General features: G+C 42.6%; 1 protein-coding gene and 1 long non-coding RNA gene across 4 annotated transcripts in view; one reads left to right on the top strand and one right to left on the bottom strand.

The window, feature by feature from the left end:
• Positions 1-13125: 13125 nt before the first annotated feature.
• Positions 13126-21049, top strand: LOC143923655 (uncharacterized). Its single transcript, XR_013261743.1, has 3 exons — positions 13126-13387; positions 13821-13968; positions 20451-21049. It is a non-coding gene; the product is annotated as an uncharacterized LOC143923655 (long non-coding RNA).
• The window catches only part of CABP5 (calcium binding protein 5), a 25183-nt gene continuing 20863 nt past the window's right edge, over positions 16939-21258 (bottom strand). For all 3 annotated transcript variants that reach the window (XM_077447463.1, XM_077447462.1, XM_077447464.1), the window contains exons 5-7: positions 20441-20550; positions 17275-17422; positions 16939-17198 (exon numbers count right to left, since the gene is read on the bottom strand). In XM_077447463.1, the coding sequence (XP_077303589.1) occupies positions 17173-17198; positions 17275-17422; positions 20441-20550 (284 nt within the window). In that variant the 3' untranslated portion in view covers positions 16939-17172. The remainder of the gene's footprint in view (positions 17199-17274; positions 17423-20440; positions 20551-21258) is intronic.

Genomic DNA, 21258 nt, shown 5'->3' with positions numbered 1-21258 from the left:
ACAGGATGTCCTGAAGCAGGCCAGGAAAGTCTGTGTGCATTTCCGCCAATCATTTAATGCCTGTGCTCGGCTGGCTGAGCTCCAAAAGGAGTTGAACCTGCCCAAGAACCGCCTTATATGTGACATGCCCACCAGATGGAACTCAACATTGGCCATGCTGCAGCGGCTGCACACGCAGCAGAGGGCCATCAATGAGTACCTGTGCGACTACGGCACCAGGACAGGGTCAGGGGAGCTCGGTTTTTACTCACCACGCCAGTGGGGCATGATCAGGGATGCATGCACTGTCCTGTCACCGTTTGAGGAGGCCACAAGGATGGTGAGCAGTGACAGTGCATGCATCAGTGACACTGTACCTCTTGTCCACCTATTGGAGCATACGCTGCGTGGAATAATGGACAGGGCACTTGAGGCAGAACAGAGGCAGGAAGAGGAGGACTTCCTTGCCTCTCAAGGCCCCCTTTATCCAGACAGTGTTCCTGCTGTGCCACCCATCACACAGGAAGAGGATGAGGAGGAGGAAGAGGAGGAGGAGGAGGATGATTGTGTCAGCATGGAGGTGGAGGCTGGCACTCAGCATCAGCAGCAGCAGCAGTCTTGTAGGGATGATTTACAGTCCCAAGAAACACGTGGACTTGTACGTGGCTGGGAGGAGGTAGCTGCGGATCATGTTGTCCTTAGTGACCCAGAGGACTCCGGACCGAATGCCTCAGCTAACCTACGCTGCATGGCCTCCCTGATCCTGCAAAGCCTGCGGAAGGATCCTCGTATTCTTCGGATCAAGGAGAGGGACCATTACTGGCTGGCCACTCTCCTAGATCCACGGTACAAGGGTAAGGTTGCCGACTTTATCTTGCCATCGCAGAGGGAGCAGAGGATGAGACATCTCCGGGAGGCCTTGCAGAAAGGTCTGTGCAACGCGTTCCCAGAGACTGGGAGGTTACAAACTCCTGGTCCTGGACAACGTGTTGCTGAGGCATCAGTCAGAAGGAGCGGTGGAGAAGGTGGCCGTCTGACTGATGCTTTCAGACAATTTTTTAGTCCACAGCCCCAAGGTATGATCGGTTCCAGCACCCATCGCCAGCGTCTGATTTACATGGTGCAGGAATACCTAGGGGCAAAGTCAGACTTGGACACCTTTCTCACCGAAAATCCTCTGGCTTACTGGGTCTTGAGGATGGATCACTGGCCAGAGCTTGCACAGTATGCAATTGAGCTACTGGCCTGTCCTGCATCCAGCGTTCTTTCGGAACGCACCTTCAGTGCTGCTGGTGGCTTTGTTACCGATCACAGGGTGCGCCTGTCCACCGAATCAGTTGATCGACTGACCTTCATCAAGATGAATCAGTCTTGGATCACCCACAGCTACCAAGCACCTGAAGCTGATGTAACCGAATATTTTTTTTTGAAATACCACATCCCTTCAAGACTGCCTATGCTGATGCTGAGTGACTGTCCTGTTATGTTGATTGTCTATCCTCTTTCTCCTCCGCTGATATGTTGGAAGAACATTTCTGGTTCTGGTTGATGCCATCAGCCCAATTTTTCTGCCCCTGTTTAACAGGGGCGTTTAAGTACAATTTTTGATGCAATGCTTTGCAGCAGGGCTAATTCCTGCATTAAAACTAGAGTATATGGCAGAGGTTGCAGTGTGGTGGCACCAGCACCAGTGCCTAAGGCCCAATTTTTCTGCCCCTGTTTAACAGGGGCGTTTAAGTACAATTTTTGATGCAATGCTTTGCAGCAGGGCTAATTCCTGCATTAAAACTAGAGTATATGGCAGAGGTTGCAGTGTGGTGGCACCAGCACCAGTGCCTAAGGCCCAATTTTTCTGCCCCTGTTTAACAGGGGCGTTTAAGTACAATTTTTCATGCAATGCTTTGCAGCAGGGCTAATTCCTGCAATAAAACTAGAGTATATGGCAGAGGTTGCAGTGTGGTGGCACCAGCACCAGTGCCTAAGGCCCAATTTTTCTGCCCCTGTTTAACAGGGTCGTATAAGTACAATTTTTGATGCAATGCTTTGCAGCAGGGCTAATTCCTGCAATAAAACTAGAGTATATGGAAGAGGTTGCAGTGTGGTGGCACCAGCACCAGTGCCTAAGACCCAATTTTTCTGCCCCTGTTTAACAGGGACATGTAATTACAATTCTTGATATAATATTTCACAGGAGGGCCCCTTCCTGTGCCCACCCAGAGTAACGGTGAGGACTTATAGTGTTGTGGCACCAGCACCACAACCACCAAAGGTCAATTTTTCTACCACTGTTCAACAATGGCATGTAATTACAATTCTTGATATAATCATTCACAGCAGGGCGCTCCAGCGCCCACCAAGAGTCACTTTGAGGGCTTACAATGTTGTGGCAAAACCAACACCTTGTTCCGCCCTTTCTGCAAAGCATATAGGGCAGGCCCCTACTTTCAAACATCCAATTTACAAACATCTCCTACTTGCAAACGGAAGGAGACAACAGCAAGTGAGATGAAAAAAGATGGACGACAAAACAAATTATACAGGGGTGATAACCCTTCCCTATGTTTTCCAAAAAGCTTAAAAATAGTTTTTTTGACTGGAGCTACACTTTAAAAATGTACCAGTTGAAAATTACAAACAGATTCAACTTAAAGAGGAGCTGCACCTAAAAAAAATATATTAAAAGCCAGCAGCTACTAATATTGCAGCTGCTGACTTTTAATAATATCACACTTACCTGTCCCAGGTTCCAGTGATGTCGGCGGCAGATGACGAGCGATCGCTCGTCTCGCTGCAGCCACCGCCGCCATCCTCTGTCAGGGAATCGGGAAGTGAAGCATGAGGGCTTCACTGCCCGGTTCCCTACTGCGCATGCGCGAGTTGCGCTGCGCTTCTCTTATGGTCCCCCGCTGTGTCTCTGGGAACTGTGTGTTTCCCAGAACACAACGGGGGGGGGGGGGGGGGGGGGCGAAGCGATGCGGGGGTCTGCGGCGGTCTGGCCGGAAGTGGGTGCAGTTACCTGGATTATCCAGGTAACTGCACCCCCCTCCCCCCCCGAAAGGTGCCGATTGTGGCACCGGAGGGGGGGAGGGATAATACTAGCGGAACTTCCCCTTTAGGGTGAAGAACCGCTTTAACACAACAAACCTACACAGTCCCTGTCTTGTTTGCACCGCCTGTATACTGCTGTTCTGAGTATATAGAGCCTGGGGGCCACACGCATTTCCTTTTTTTAATATGGGTACGGGGTTCCCCTTAATATGCGTACAAGACCTAAAGGGGCTGGTAATGGGCAGGAAGGGCTACCCATGCCATTTTTCTCAATGATTTTCAACCATATTGCAGGAACCAGATATAACATTAAAACCGCAAGCAGTTTTAAATGGTGTTTTTTCCGTTTAATGTCATTTTGTGCAGGGACGGTTCTAAACACGGGAAACACGTGGCACTTCACAGGCATACTACAGACACCCCCCAGGCACCATATTTAAAGGAATATTTCACTTTTTTTTTTTCACTTTAATCGTCATTAAAATCAGTGCTCCCGCCAAAACGGCCGTTTTTAAAACTTTTTTTTGCATTGACCCATGTCCCCTGGGGCAGGAGTCAGGTCCCCAAACACTTTTTAGGACAGTATCTTGCATATTAGCCGTTAAAATTAGCACTTTTCATTTCGAACGTTCGAGTCCCATAGACTTCAATGGGGTTCTAACGTTCGTTCGAATTTGCGGTCCGTTCGAAAGTTCTGGTGCGAACCGAACCGGGGGGTGTTCGGCTCATCCCTAGTTCTGAGGAAGTGAAAGCGAAACGTCGACCTGCCATATTCAAGCAGTAGCGGGGATCAATACACATACCATGTGTGGCTTATTCTATTGGAAGCCAATACTATCTGTTTTTAATGTTATATTGTAAATTTTTTATATTTATGTTTAATAAATAATTTTTCTAATAATATTTTGTATTACTTTTCTGGTACCTATAATGTCCGCTCCAACGTTCCCTTTTTCTCACTAGCATTTTTATATGGATGTGGTACACCCTTGGCCCTTTGTTTAAATATCTACATAAAGCGGGCTGAATACAAATGCGCACCATACTTTTCAGATGTTTATTGGTAAAAAAACTTGAAAACTATTTAACATTTTCCTTCCACTTCACAATTACATGTCACTTGGTGTTGGTCTATGACATAAAATCCCAATAAAATACATTTACGTTATTAGTCTTAAAATTTGGAAAATTCCAAGAGGTATGAATACTTTTATTAAGGCACTGTATATAAACACTTTAAAGTGGTTGTAAACCCCCCTGAGACATTTTTACATATAGGTAAGCCTATAATAAGGCTTACCTATATGTACTGAAAATATCTACTAAACGTGCGTCGGTTAGGGGATATTTACCTTGTGGTGCGCTGATGATGTCATTGGCGCATGCGCAGTGATGAAATGGCCCTCTATGTGCTGTTTCTTCCCCAGTTCACAGTAGATCATCAGACCATAAAGGTCGTACACACGATAATAAGATCTGAAGTAAAATTTTACCTGACGAACGATCTGCCTGATTTTTGGATCGTTAGTATGGTACTTTCGACAGCCGACTATGAACAAAAACTGTATGTGCAAGCTATAAAAATGCTATTGTACGTGAACACAATGTCGGATTTTAAATTAATTAGCACAGTTTTCCTCTGGAAAAAAATTGTAAGAGCAAGACTACGCATGCTCAGAAACGAAAAAAATACATACAAAACAATTCAACACATGATGTTACTTCTGAAATTTTCATATGAAAGTAACCTCTTCACTCTCGACATGAGACTAGCATGCAACAAAAAAACGGACAATAATTTGTCCGATAATCTGATCATTTGTAGGAGGCTTTAGAGTGAAGAGGTGCACAATGGAAAGGTCTGACCAGTTTCAGCACACACAGGCCGGCTGCTTCAAAGGCAATTTTTGTGCTGATTTCCCCCTATTCAACCCCCCCCATATCCCTATATTTAAATATGATAAAATAAAATGTATGCATACACCAGTTAGGCCTATTTTCCCTAAATAAAACACCCTCCAACCTTATTTCCTCATTGTTTTAGTAAATTAGGGGCTATCCTTGCAATTTGAAGTTGTTCTTCTGCAGATCAGTTTTACATTGCAGTGTCATCAGCAGTCTCTTATATCTTGTAGTAAAACACCAGCCTGTACTCTTTTTCGCTAATACATTTTGGCAAGTTCTCCCTCATTACAAATATATCATATTTTACACTGCTGTAATATCTGTTCAGTGTTGCACTTGAAGCCTCATCAAAAGACCCTCTCCCCAATGTATAGTATCTACCATTTCCCCATGACAGTGCCAGCTTGTTATGCCTTTGGTAGACAGTACAGTAGTTTGCCCTTTAAACCCCATACACACTATCAGATTTTCTGCAGATTTTTTCCTTCAGATTTACCAAAGCCATATAATATGAGGTCAAACCTTAGAAGTTTCAATGTGTATGCAATCAGGCAGGCCTATGCACTACATGGTTTTGGTAAATCTGAAGAAAAAATCAGGAGAAAATCTGAAATCTGTATGGGGCTTAAGACTTAAAAATGGCCAGACTTTAACTAAATTCACGCTCTTTTAGACTTTAATGAGGTTTTCACCAAAGTTCAGGCTCGCCAAATTTTGTACATTTCCTGAACCCTCTGCAAATCGAACCTTGGCAGATTCACTCATCACTAGCTCTGGGTATACTCTGTTTTCATATTAGTAAAAATGATTTGACTCATGAGCTATGGCATGTTATTGCCATCATCCCGAAAATGATACATATAATTGGATAACACCTCAAATTTATTGGGATTTTTAAGGCAATATAAAAAAAAAAGAGAAAATATATACTAAAATATATATGAAAAAATATATACATTTCTATTACAACTATCAAAAGATATTACAAAACCACAATGATCCATAAAATAACAGTGTTGTGCTAACATATGTGTATGGCATAGAATGTTACTACATGCGTAGACTCTATCCAGCAAAACAGGCAGCTCTTTTCCTACGCGTTTCGAAAAATGTGCATTAACAGTTTCTTCTTCAGGGAAGCCACTGTCTGCAAGCACACAACAAGCAATGAATATTACAGAAATTACGTATGTACAAATGACATGATACATTAAAACCCAATACTTGAATACTCACATGCTATTTCTGTACCAAAAGTAGGCACTATCTCCTCTTTAGGCGACCGTTCCAGAAACGGAAAGACAGGCCAAGAGAGGAGGGGATTGAGCCACAAACGTGGAGATGGTAAGGATAGTATGGATCTGTTGCAAGGTCACCGCATTCAAAGCCCTGGAGTCCAAATGAACTCAACAAAGGATGGGAATAAAAGATTCCTTTGCACAAATGTCCAATGGCCCATCAAATAGGAAGATGTTATGTTGTATAAACCTCAATCTTGTCTAAAAGACCTACAACAAAAAGAACCAAGAAACATTTTAGTCTACTCCATAGCCTTACATCCAAACTAGGACAGGGATTCCCAAAGTGTAGCTTATCGCCATAACGAGGTTCAATCGTTTCCTAGTTCTATACGAATATCACCGAATCTGGGGCATCCAAAGGACATAGGAGAGATTCCCACCTACTTAGAGCTTCTGGCGTCTGCCTTAAATAGCCCTTATTGAGTGGATTGGCGCCAAAAACTTCCTCCAATCAACACAGAGGCTCCTCCCATCTCTCTAACCACTTCATTCTGATTGGAGGTTCTCCGAAGAGCTCCTCCTCTTTTCAACAATAACTTTTTTTCATTGAAGATCACCCAGGTGATTGCTCCAGGTATATAGATTCTTATTGGTCAAAATAGCGGCGTTTTTGTCGCCATTTACATCACTTCCGGTATGACCACTACCGCCGGAACCGGAAGTGACGTCACTTCCGCCCGGAACCGGAAATGACGTCATTTCCCGGAACCGGAAGTGGGGGGGGACTTTTTTGTACTTCCTGGAGAAAACATCTTACTGGGCAATGACTGTAAGCAATGACTGCATGTAATTATAAGAATGCATGGGAGGAAATAAACATTACACAATGAATCGCTAAATCTATTGCAATCCATTTGAAAGGGGGCTCATCCTAATAAACTCAAATTAATGGGCATGTGGAAATTAATTCACAAAAGTGACCATAACTATTACAGATACACCAATTAGATTTGTCACCTGCAATGTGTCACTAAGGCTAGAACTAAAACCACCGACACAGGAATAAACTGGATAAACCTCCAGATGCCACACACAGTGGCTATCGGGAACGAAAACCAATGCCCAAATTAGTGGCAAAGAAAAGGGGAGCGAAGAAAGGGGTAAGAATAACCCCAACCACAGCGCCCTCCCAACAGAACCACCCCGATGGGCTTACCTGTGCTGGGAACGCGTGACCACAGATCCCACCAAACCTATTATAAATCACTTAAAAACATGTTAAAGACATCAAGTATTGTTCATGGTTTGTATTGTTAATAAGAGAGAAAAAAAAAAAAGGGAACAGAATCACATCTGGGTAAGGAGCCCAATTGTCCACCAACCAGCTAATCATTCAGTTTTACCTGAGACATAGCCCTCCAGGAATGGCCTAAAGCTCTCTGTTTCATTAAGCCCTGGATAAATTGTAGCTTCCAAGAATTTAATCCAACGCATTTCACGTTGCAAGAGTGTCTTGTTCCAATCTCCCCCTCTGATAGGTATATGTACCCGGTCTATCACAGTAAAGTTTACAACCGGCATCCTATATGCATGAGCATCCGCAATATGTCTCCCCAAAGGGAGATAGAGGTTGCAGATCCTCATGGCAGAGGGTCCTGTGTCCTGTTCCTGTTGTGAATACATAAAACAACGGACTACTTTCAAGTTACCTAACGGTGAGAGTTTTCGATTAAAACACTTCGCTAATTGCAAAACTAAAGGCGTTGTTTACCTGTTTCAATGTGAGTGCGGGGCTTTCTACATTGGAAAGACCAAACAAGAATTAGGCCAACGTATTAGCAAACACTTGTCTGCCATGAGGATCTGCAACCTCTATCTCCCTTTGGGGAGACATATTGCGGACGCTCATGCATATAGGATGCCAGTTGTAAACTTTACTGTGATAGACCGGGTACATATACCTATCAGAGGGGGGGATTGGAACAAGACACTCTTGCAACGTGAAATGCGTTGGATTAAATTCTTGGAAGCTACAATTTATCCAGGGCTTAATGAAACAGAGAGCTTTAGGCCATTCCTGGAGGGCTATGTCTCAGGTAAAACTGAATGATTAGCTGGTTGGTGGACAATTGGGCTCCTTACCCAGATGTGATTCTGTTCCCTTTTTTTTTTTCTCTTATTAACAATACAAAAATAAAAATCAATATATTTGTATCTTTATACACAATTTTCTTTATGTGAACAATACTTGATGTCTTTAACATGTTTTTAAGTGATTTATAATAGGTTTGGTGGGATCTGTGGTCACCGCGTTCCCGGCACAGGTAAGCCCATCGGGGTGGTTCTGTTGGGAGGGCGCTGTGGTTGGGGTTATTCTTACCCCTTTCTTCGCTCCCCTTTTCTTTGCCACTAATTTGGGCATTGGTTTTCGTTCCCGATAGCCACTGTGTGTGGCATCTGGAGGTTTATCCAGTTTATTCCTGTGTCGGTGGTTTTAGTTCTAGCCTTAGTGACACATTGCAGGTGACAAATCTAATTGGTGTATCTGTAATAGTTATGGTCACTTTTGTGAATTAATTTCCACATGCCCATTAATTTGAGTTTATTAGGATGAGCCCCCTTTCAAATGGATTGCAATAGATTTAGCGATTCATTGTGTAATGTTTATTTCCTCCCATGCATTCTTATAATTACATGCAGTCATTGCTTACAGTCATTGCCCAGTAAGATGTTTTCTCCAGGAAGTACAAAAAAGTTCTCCCCCACCACGTCCGGTTCTGGGAAATGACGTCATTTCCGGTTCCGGGTGGAAGTGACGTCACTTCCGGTTCCGGCGGAAGTGGTCATACCGGAAGTGATGTAAATGGCGCCAAAAACGCCGCTATTTTGACCAATAAGAATCTATATACCTGGAGCAATCACCTGGGTGATCTCCAATGAAAAAAAGTTATTGTTGAAAAGAGGAGGAGCTCTTCGGAGAACCTCCAATCAGAATGAAGTGGTTAGAGAGATGGGAGGAGCCTCTGTGTTGATTGGAGGAAGTTTTTGGCGCCAATCCACTCAATAAGGGCTATTTAAGGCAGACGCCAGAAGCTCTAAGTAGATGGGAATCTCTCCTATGTCCTTTGGATGCCCCAGATTCGGTGATATTCGTATAGAACTAGGAAACGATTGAACCTCGTTATGGCGGTAAGCTACACTTTGGGAATCCCTGTCCTATGTTGGATGTAAGGCTAGGGAGTAGACAAAAATGTTTCTTGGTTATTTTTGTTGTAGGTCTTTTAGACAAGATTGAGGTTTATACAACATAACATCTTCCTATTTGATGGGCCATTGGACATTTGTGCAAAGGAATCTTTTATTCCCATCCTTTGTTGAGTTCATTTGGACTCCAGGGCTTTGAATGCGGTGACCTTGCAACAGATCCATACTATCCTTACCATCTCCACGTTTGTGGCCCAATCCCCTCCTCTCTTAGCCTGTCTTTCCGTTTCTGGAACGGTCGCCTGAAGAGGAGATAGTGCCTACTTTTGGTACAGAAATAGCATGTGAGTATTCAAGTATTGGGTTTTAATGTATCATGTCATTTGTACATACGTAATTTCTGTAATATTCATTGCTTGTTGTGTGCTTGCAGACAGTGGCTTCCCTGAAGAAGAAATTGTTAATGCACATTTTTCGAAACGCGTAGGAAAAGAGCTGCCTGTTTTGCTGGATAGAGTCTACGCATGTAGTAACATTCTATGCCATACACAACTGTTAGCACAACACTGTTATTTTATGGATCATTGTGGTTTTGTAATATCTTTTGATAGTTGTAATAAACATTTATATATTTTTTCATATATATTTTAGTATATATTTTCTCTTTTTTTTTTATATTGCCTTAAAAATCCCAATAAATTTGAGGTGTTATCCAATTATATGTACTCTGTTTTCATAAGGAGCTTCATGCTGCTTCCTCAGGACATCAAGTTAGATCTTGAGGAATAGAACAAGAGCACAGTGAAGGGCTGTATGAATAGGGGTGAGGCATTTTGGACCTGAACATGTTAATATGTGGTGAATTACAGTAGGGATGGATGAGGCTGTACTTGACTCTTCTCAGTTTAGAGGAGCCTCGGGGGAATGTTTGGTGTGACTCGGGGGGCTTCGTGGGCCTAAGCAGAAAGCTTGGTGAGTCTCAGGTGAAGGCATTATGAGCCTTAGGGTAGGGCTAGATAGGCCTCATCAAAGTCTTGGCAAACATTAGGGAAACTGTGTTTAGCCTCAGGGGAAGTATTTGGTGAGCTTCAGGGCAAGACTTGGTGAGCCTCAGGCTAGAGGTAGTGAAGCCTCCTGACATGTAACTTGTGCAGGAGGGGAGTTTGACTTTTGACTTTAGTGCTAATCAATTGATATTTCTGCTTAAAAAAATAATAATTTATTTCCTGGGGCTCAAAACTATTTTTAGGCCTAAGCACTGTGCCATCAGGTGCCTAATGAAAAACACAGCTCTGAACATGCTTATAATATTTTAAACTCAAAGGGCTTTAAAGTTAATTCTCACAATGTGTGTGAATAATGGATTTCATGTAGGGTTCCTTAAAGTGGAAGTAAACTCCCCTATCGTTTTCAGCCAAGGAAGCTGCCATCTCTGCCTCTGTTTAATCTTCAACTGCTATGGTGCTGCACATGTGATTCGTTATGACACCAGCCATTGGATGGTTTGATAGTTTGGCTGAGAGCACAGCCAATGTGCAGTTAGCATTCCCGCATGCCTTTTTTTTTTTTTTAACTGTTTAAATCCATGGGTTTACTTCCACTTTAAGGTCTATCATAAAACTAAAATTTTAGTCATGCATCCTGCAAGCTGCAATACGATACCTTAGAATATGATGTTGCAATAATTTGGTCACAGTTGTTTATTCATTTCCTCCTGTTTTCTCACATGTACCATCTCAGTAATTTATCCGATGTTCATCTGTGTGGGCGTTTTAATCATTTTGAATCATTTATTTTTTCTACAAAACTCAATAATAAAATTCTTTGGTAATAAAAAGGTGAGCTGTTACCCAACCAAGACCCAGCATTAAACAAATGCATGCCAATTTCCTTAGATCGCATGTCAACGGGCTTTGGTCTTGTGTCAAATTCATTGACAGGAGTGATTAACCTGCCGTTGACCTTCTTCTGACCATTATTTTATCTTACTTTAAGCAGGTTTTGTACTCATATAGACTTGTATAGAAATCCTGAGCCCTCCTGATACCAAATTCCTTTACTCAGAGTAACCAAAGCAACCCTTCATTTTAAAAATGACATTATATTTATTATTAATTGTAATATTTTAATTCTACCCTAATTATAAAAAATGGTTGCGCTACCAAATGATATTCAAAAAATATAAGCACCTTTATTAAATCAATAATATATACATAGTCGAGGAGCAATTACACAAACAAAAAGTGCAAAATAAAATTAATTAAATTCAGAATCCATTCCTATCCACCAGCAAAGATAAGCCTAGTAAACCAGTATCTCTGCACTCCATTAAAGTCCTGTGCTGGTGTGAATGCATCTAAAGAGACTAGTAAGCGGCTTAATGTTTAATGAGAAAAGGAATGAACAGTAGTAAAATACAATTATGTCTCTAATCCCTAAAGTCTCAACAATACCCAGTATATAAAACAGATGGTGCTCCGATTCCCATATATGAATGAAGCTATATGGTAGGATTGGGGAAGTGAAACGCCACACATTTCACGCGGGCCTACCAAATCTATCTATCTATCTATCTATCTATCTATCTATCTATCTATCTATCTATCTATCTTGATAAAAAAAAAAGAATTATTATATGCTTTACTAATGTTCAATGCATGTAATGTTTTAGGTGCTTATATGCTAATGTTAGGTTCGTAATATAACAGGTGTGCTTGCTGGGATGATTTTGCAGACAAGTTACTAGAACAGTGACCTTGGAATGTGTTATTGTGCAACCTGCAGACTGATAGTTAAAGTGGTGTTGCCACCAAAAAAAAAAAAAAAAAATAGTTTAAAATTCTTAAAAAAGAAATAAATAAATAATTGGAAAAAAAATGTTTTTTACTCACCTCTAAATGCCTGTTGCTAGGGGGTCCCTCGTAGTCTGCCTTCTTCATTGCCCGGGCTGAGGACATCACTTCCCCTCACGGTGCACAGTCGTTTGGGACCTGTCACGTGTCCCAGATGACTGTGCAGTGTATCACGGCGCTCTGCACCACTCGCGCATGCGCAGTGGGTGTCCGGCTGTGAAGCCACAGCTGGGTGCCCACAGTAAGAATGACGGCGCCGTGAGCGGAGCGGGGAACGAGGGGGGAGGCTTCGTTCCCCCGCATCACTGGACCCTGGGACAGGTAAGTGTCCGATTATTAAAAATCAGCAGCTGCAGTATTTGTAGCTGCTGACTTTTAATTTTTTTTTTTTTTTAGGGGGCACCGCACTTTAAGGTGGCCACCCACTAGTAGCACATGTTCGTACAAATATTTTTGTGAGCAGGCGTGTGAAAATTCTCCGTACATGAAATGACTTGATGCAGTGGCGGAATTATAGGGGTCACTGAGATCGCCATGTTGACCGGGCCCCTTGCTGCAGGGGGCCATTGAGGGCCCCTGTACTCTGCGATAGGAGGAGCGGCAGGGGCGGCTGAAATGTGATTGTCTATGAAAAACAAATGTGAACAAAAAATCTTAAACAAAAGTTTTAAATGTGATTGTCCAGGAAAAACAAATGTGAACAAAAAAACGTGATTGTCCATAGACAGGTGACGTAAATCTTCCACCAAGATTCAATGTGCATATATAAAGCACGCCACACCCACGTGCGCTCAATCTGCTTACCAGGATGAAAAGAAAACAGGCGTATAATCATACGATGCAGGCGGTAAATAATAAACTTGGATGGCACACTCCAAACTTAATAGATGGATCACAGGGTTAACCAGGTACATCAGTATCGGAGGGAACATCAGAACTCACACCAGGGTATGGATTTAAACAATCATCGCCAGAACGAAAGAAAAGGAGCAACAATAGTGAAGCCCGTAAGGGTAAAACACTTTAAAAATGTATTGTAGTCTATTTACAGGACAACAGCAACATCAGAACATATAAAGATCCGCGGTATATAACGCGCTTGCATCAGCCAGCCTGACATGTTTCATCCCATGTGGATATCATCACACCTCTGAAAAGGTCTGCAGTTTTTTATAAGACTCTATCTACTGTATGTGTGTTTATATGTGTGTGCATGTATGTGTGTGTGTTTGTGTGTGCATATGTATGTATGTGAGTGTGCATGTATGTCTATGTGCATGTGTTTATCAGTGACGGTGCGTCCATAAGGGCGCATGGGCATCGCCCCTCTCTCTCCAGCCACCCCCTCTATGACCAATGGATATCCATGGCCACCGCTGCCACCCCCATATTTAGGTGTCCGGCCCCCTTTTCGGGCGCCTGAATTACAGCGGCGGGGGGTGTTTTTGAAGCACCTGATTAGAGCCATAGGCTCTAATAGGCTTCAAAATAGGTGAACTGCACGTGCCATGCTTGACGCTCACAGTCCACCCAGGTGTGTTAGAAAAGCAAATTAATATTCACTTTATTCACAATATTCTCCCCCAATCAGGTGTGCGTGTCTTTTACCCATCAACTGATTGGCTGAAACAATAGGCGCAGCTATTGGATGTCTATCAGGAGGAGAGGACGAGAGATGAGGACGGCAGATGCATGGAGGGCCCCGCTCGTGGACGTCACTCGCTGCCCCACTGAGACAAGTAAGTGCCGGGCAGTACAAGGGGGAGGGAAGACGGCAAACGGGCGGGGGATTTTACAGTGGCGGCATTCGATGGCACAGTTTCAGCATTTGATGCCCCACCGGCAGCATTTAATGGGCACACACCGGTTTATGGGCAAAGTGGTGGCATTTGATGGCACAATGGTGGCATTTGATGGCACAGTGGCAGAGTTTGATGGGCACAGTGGCAGTATTTGATGGGCACAGTGGCGGCATTAGATGGCACAGTGGTGGCATTTGATGACACAGTGGCAGACTTCCAAAGGGGCACAGTGGCAATGTTTGATGGGCACAGTGGCAGCGTTTGATGGGCACAGTGGCAGCATTTAATGGGCACACTGGCAGCATTTGATTACACAGTGGTGGCATTTAATGGGCACAGTGGCGGTATTTGATGGCACAGTGGTGGAATTTGATGGCACAGTGGTGGCACTTGATGGTCACAGTGGTGGCGTGCCATTTGATGGCACAGTGTCGGCTTTTGATTGGCACAGTGGTAGCGTTTGATGGGCATGGTGGCTGCAATTGATGGGCACAGTGGCTGCAAATTATGTTTTTTTTCAGAATTTTGCAGTTTGCTTTTGCCCCCCTAAAAATTTTGAGCACCAGCTGCCACCGGTTTATATGTGCATTTACATATATGTGTGTGTGTGTATGTATATATGCAGTATATGTGTATGTAGTATGTGTGTGTGTGTTTACATGTATGTATGCACATTTTATATACGCGCTTTTAATTCTGACCCCCTATATCTGTACAATCAGAACCTATTTTTTTTTTTTTTTTACTTGTTCATAGTACCAGCAAAAAAATGCTGTTCCTCTGAAAAGTGATCCATGCTCAGATCGCTTTTCAGAGGCATATGACAGCCGGTAAAGATATGTTGCCTCCTGACCGCCTGTTTTAACCTCCTAAATGCATCATCACTATGCTGCAACTGCATGCAATGCACACAGTTGCAGAGTGGTTGCAGTGCAGCCCCATTCACCTAGGGGTATATTTGAAGGGTGCCCTGACTGGAAAAAGTTTGAGAAACACCGACATAGAGGAACCCATCTCTCCATTTTCCTCCTGCAGCCGCTGAACGCCTGTGGGAGGGAGAGGAGGAGAAGCGGGGAGAAATCGATTCCTTTATATGCAGCCACCCACTTGCGACCGGGCCCTGTTGTTCCGCCACCGGGCTCAGAGAAAAGAGCCCTGTCTGGGGGTCAGGGGGCCCTTCATGGTTTTTTGCATCGGGGCCCTGAAGGTTCTAGTTAGCCTCTGACTTGATGAATGTTGTTCCAAAGCACTTAAAAATGTAATTTGCTTTCAATATTTAATTTTGGAATGAATGAACTGTCCTCAAACAAAAGCCACATACACTATTAGAAATTCATTTGTTCATCTTGCTCCTTCCAATTTTCTCAAAACTGCAGTCCAAAATGATTGTCGATTTAACCCCCTAATGATTAGAAAATCAAAACCTTCTTAAAACCTAAAATTTAAAATTAAATTCTACTACAGTATGAGCAGCTTAAGTGTCCTAATATTCTACAGAAAAGCATTTCAGAGTCTAGGTCATGGTAAAGCTGATAAGGTGTTCCAAAATATAAGAAATGAATGTCTATTATAATGGTGTTAAAATGTAAAATGATACATTTTGGTAGGTTGTAAGTGACTGAAGAATAGAATCCTTCGTTTTTGGCAAAGACGATAAGTCTTGAAACATTAAAGTGGTTGTAAACCCTTACAGACCACTTTGACCTACAGGTAAGCCTGGATTAAGGCTTACCTGTATGTCCAAGAAATATCTCCTAAACCTATACGGTTTTGGAGATATTTGCAAAAAGACAGGCACCGCTGTCTACGGTGCATGCGCCGCAGACAGCAGCACGCAGGGGCACTGAGCATGCCGCTGCTAACGGTGACATGCCGTTAGTGGCGGCTCCCGTGTGCATGCGCGGGAGTGACGTCATCGCGGCTCCAGCCAATCACAGCGCCGGAGCCACGATACCCGGAAAGAAGATGGACGCTCTGTGGAAGAGGGGACAGCGGTGACTTCGCTGGCTCCTGTGTCAGGTAAGTGACACATAATGGGCTACTATGTGATGCACAGTAGTCCATTATGCTTTACCTTTGCAGGGAAACAAAGAGGAAGTAAAACCCATCAGGGTTTACTTCCTCTTTAACTATATTTGACCTCTACATGCGTCCTAATCTCTCTACTTTCTAATCGTCACTTTACTTTGCGTTCTTTTCTTTTAAATAAACCTTCCATACCATCCAAAGTGAACAGAAAGTTGTTCTCTATATCAGAATATATATATATATATATATATATATATATATGCACACTATATTATCATATTATCAAAAGTGTTGGGACGCCTGCCTTGCTTTGCGTACTGGTGTGCAGTCATGTTGGAACAGGAAGGGCCATCCTGAAACTGCCTTAGGAGTTCGATTCACTGGAACTAAGGGGCCAAGCCCAACCCCTGAAAAACAACCCAACACCATAATCCTCCCTCCACCAAATTATTTGGACCAGTGCACAAAGCAATGTCCATCACAACACGGATGAACAAGTTTGGGGTGGAAGAACTTGACCGTCCTGACCTCAACCCTATAGAACACCTTTGGGATAAATGGAGACTGTGAGCCAGGCCTTCTCCTCCAACATCAGTGCCTGACCTCACAGATGCGCTTCTGGAAGAATGGTCAAACATTCTCATACCCCACAATCCCAGACACACTCCTAAACCTTGTGGACAGCCTTACCAGAAGAGTTGAAGATGTTATAGGTGCAAATGGTGGACCAACTCAATATTGAACCCTACGGACTAAGACTGGGATGCCATTAATGTTCATGTGCGTGTAAAGGCAGGCATCCCAATACTTTTGGTAATATAGTGTATATATAGATATACCTATTTATACATATTAAAATAATCCACATACAGGCAAAAATCTACAAAAATCAACTTTATTGATACACAAAAGCTCTTCGATATCTATGAATGGATGTCATAGACGAGGGGGTGAATATTATATATAACACATTTACATGGGTTCCTATTTTGGCCTAGATCATGAGATGAGATGACTTGAGTTGAGACATTCTGTGTAACGTCCACCTTCTCAAGGACAGTCGGCAACATCGGTCACAGGCGGCATTCATATCAGGCATAAAAAGGTGAAAGGTCAACGTGACATCATCCGGACAAACTCTGTGAAGGCAAAGAACAGAGTCAAAAGGAGGCTGGAGAAGGTGTCGGGGGTTAGAGTCCCGGACAAAGAGATTACCTTCAAAGTCCACCGTGCCATCCCCGTTCAGATCAGCTTCTCTCACTACGTCAGCAATTTCATTATTGGTCAGCTTCTCTCCTAGAAGTCTTTGCATGGCTTGCTGTAGCTCCTCCAAGGTGATCTCTCCATCTCCATTAGCATCAAACTGGGAAGAGACAAGAAAATTTATTTATTCTATTTATTCTGACGAAAGCTGATCATACACGCTACAATCTGATTGTACAATCTCTGCAGCAACTATGTAATGAAAGGTTCTTTATATAAGGCATTAGGTCTTCAAGGACTTACAGTGTATATAAACCTTTAACAATAAATAGATACAGTAGGGGATTATTAAACCTCGTTAAGTATTTTTTCACTGAGTGTGACCATTGAGAAGATTGCCCTTTACTTCCTGTTCTGGAGACACAGCAGGAAGTGAGTGGGAATCTCTTCAAAGTGAGGGGAAATCCTCTAATGTACAGTTGCCACCAGAACAGGTATCCCCATCAGTGACAGCTTTAGGATTTTGGATTTTCAATAATTTTTTGAATCTTTTTGACAATGGTCACCAGGACAGATAGTCGGGGGAGACACATAGGAATAAAAACCTGAAGTAAATCTGAAATGTAAATGCCACTTCGTGATATTCAAGCCCAAATATGTTTATTTATTATTACTTGTTTAAATGTATTATTACTTTGATTTTTATTATTACTACTATTTTTTTAAATACAATAATGAAATTAATAATATCTGTTTTTAATTTAATTAAATTACATGTAATAAATTAAGTAAAAAAAAAAAACATTACAATAATTAAATGAATTAATAATTAACATAAAAAAAAAAATACGGCCTCACAGATGATCGGTGCGGTGGTGGGGGTTACAAGCACCGATCTCTCTGTGTGGCTTTCAATAAAGCAGCTGACAGCCGCTCCTCCTCTTCTCCCTCCCGCTGCTGTCAGCTGTTTTATTGAAAGTCACACAGAGAGATCGGTGCTTGTAACCCCCCCTGCACCGCCGCACCGATCATCCCCTGTGTACTCTTCCGGCTCCCCTCCATGTGCTTCTCGCTCTCTCCAGGTCCTCCTCTGGTCCCCCTTGTCCTGGCTCTGTCAGGATGTAGAGTGGAGGAAGGAGCCGGTAAATATGTAATTTACCGGCTCCTTCATTTTCTGAATGCACAGTCAGTGATTACTGACTCTGTCCATTCATAGCTGAGCATCGTAATCTGTGTTTCCGATGCTTCAGTTTATGAATGGAGAGGAGCCGCTGTCTCCTCTCCATTCATCTTCAGTGCAGCTGAGGACTGGGGAATCTGTGTGCTCAGTCCCTTTCCCTGTCTCAAAAGGGAGATGTCAGGGGTCTGTTTAGAACCCTGATATCTCACCAAAGCCACCACCCCAACAGGGCTGATAAAAAATAAAAATAAAGAATTGTAATAAATACATACAGTCTGCTCACATAATCTGTAATAAAAACATCTTTGCCTTTCTGAAGCTTCCCTCCAACCACTTTGCATATTATTTTATATACAATATACTGTGATTCAGTACTTGCCAAATATGCTGCAGAAATCTCCCTCCACTGAGTCTGGCTGTGTCCATTTTAACTGTGGGCAGTTGAAGCTGCTGCCTTTTCCACTTCCTGGATTTAAAGAGACACACAGAGGCACACCTCCAGCCCTGCAGCTCTCATTGGCTCTCTTATGACTTATCCCCCCTCCCTTCCTGGAAAACTCTCATGAGAGTGAGAGTAAAAGAGAGAGCCGTGCATGATGTCATAATAAGCCTAGACTAATGACCAGACAAGAAGCAGGAAGTGGGCTATATAAGGTATTTACTGGCAGAAAAAAATGTTTTACTATCCAAAGTTAAAACAACAACAAAGGCAGAAGAGACTAACCACTTTAAAGGTTAAATTGTAAAAATAATAAGAAATAAAATAAAACAAACACTGACACCGTCCACTCCCCCCCCCCAAAAAAAAGCATTGCAAAATTGCAAAAAAATAATAACAAAAAATATATAAATTGTAAAAAATAGTTAAAAAATTATTGTAAAAAAAAAATTGTAAAAAAAACAAAAAAAAATTGTAAAACCCCCCCACCAAAAAAAACGACTGACATTGTCCACACCTCATCGGTGCCCACCACTCGCAAACTCTCCCATTGAAGTCAATGGGGCCGCACAGCAACCGTGCGTACACACGATCGGAATTTCCGACAACAAATGTTTGATGTGAGCTTGTTGTCGTAAATTCCGATCGTGTGTACACAAGTCCGGCGCACAAAAGTCCACGCATGCTCGGAATCAAGCAGAAGAGCCGCACTGCCTATTGAACTTCATTTTTCTCGGCTCGTCGCACGTGTTGTTGACGTTCGGATTTTCTGACAACATTTGTGTAACCGTGTGTATGCAAGACAAGTTGGAGCCAACGTCCGTTGGAAAACAAATCCACGGTTTTTGTTGTCGGAAAATCTGATTGTGTGTACGCAGCAATATACTTCAAATATTAATATTTCTGCTGCCCTGTAAAAAGCATTCCACTACAGACCGCTTTTCAGAGGGCAGTCGAAAGTACCACCTGTGTGGAAAAGGCCCAACAAACCCAATAAATATGCAAATATTTTAATCACTTGAACCCATCTGGGCAGTAAACTAGCGATGTGTTCATATCAATAAAAAAAAAAAATACAAAAGTCTGCATTATTAGTCAGTATTTGCTGTACATATGGATCAAAACCTGCCTAAACCACACCCGTTTCAATTGTGAGAGCCAGAAGAAACATTCTGAAATGATTACACACATATATTCATAGGGATGCTTACACATGTAAACGTATGTGCCATGCAAACCATGCGTTTTTTTTTCTAACTTTCATATATCAGTGCCTTGTACAGAACCCTCTCATAGGTGCTCAACCTGTGGTCCTCCAGCTTCTCCAGAAATACGAAACCCATGAGGCATTGCAAGGCTGACAGTTACAAGCATGACTCCCAAAGGTAGAGGCATGATGGGACTTGTAGTTTTGCAACAGCTGGAGGGCCACAGCTTGAGCACCCATGCGGAAATCGCTCACACATTCATTTCTAAATGTTCCTTCTTACATCCACAACATACAGTATCTGCATTAGATGTTTCCGTACATTCCATGCCGGTTCATAAAACCTTCTCACCTCTTTGAAGGCATCTCTGAGTTCCTTCACGCCAATCATCCCTGCCGTCTCCTCCAGCAGCTTTGGAGTCATCAAATCCACAAAGTCTTGGAAGTCCACCCGACCACCAACTATGGAAGAAGAAGGTCACCATAAAGAAACAGGCAGAAACTTGCTCTCTGCGATCCTCAGGGGTGGGGCCTGTGCTCCCTGTCACATCATCTAACCACCAGCTCTCAATCCACAGGTGAAGAATGACCCTATGAGAATTTGAGAAAGACTTCACATGATCAACTTCTAACCCAAAAAATGGGATTAGTCCATCAATTAAAGTTTTAACATTTTACTGTGGCTTTTTTTACATTTATAGAATGGGGGGCGTGGTTATCGGTGATGTCCGCTTTTAGGATATTGCTGAAGATATTTTAAATCTGGTGAGATGACTTTGACGAGTGAGTATTGTTATTCTGTAACAAGCTTGGTCACAGTAGAGATGTAATAACTGAATGGGCTACTTTTATGTTTTTGTATTGAAATGACCCTGGCCGACTGATCAGAAATAAAGCTCAGCAATTTTGGCATTTGTTTAAAAAATAAAATAAAATAAAAACTATCACATTGAGCTAAAAACCTACAGCATATAAGCCCTTAGTGGGAAATCATGGGCCCATTTATCAACATTTTTACTCAAGATTCACACAGTTTATACCCACTTCAATACCGGGCACTTTCACCCCCTTCCTGCCCAGGCCAATTTTCAGCTTTCAGCGCTGTCACACTTTGAATGACAATTGAGCGGTCATGCACCGCTGTACCCAAATTAACTTTTTTTCACACAA

This window comes from Lithobates pipiens, unplaced genomic scaffold (genome assembly GCF_037356315.1).
Source record: "Lithobates pipiens isolate NorthernLeopardFrog02 unplaced genomic scaffold, aLitPip1_a1.2 Scaffold_22, whole genome shotgun sequence".
Lineage (NCBI taxonomy): Eukaryota > Metazoa > Chordata > Amphibia > Anura > Ranidae > Lithobates > Lithobates pipiens.
This window is presented reverse-complemented; position numbering and strand designations above follow the sequence as displayed.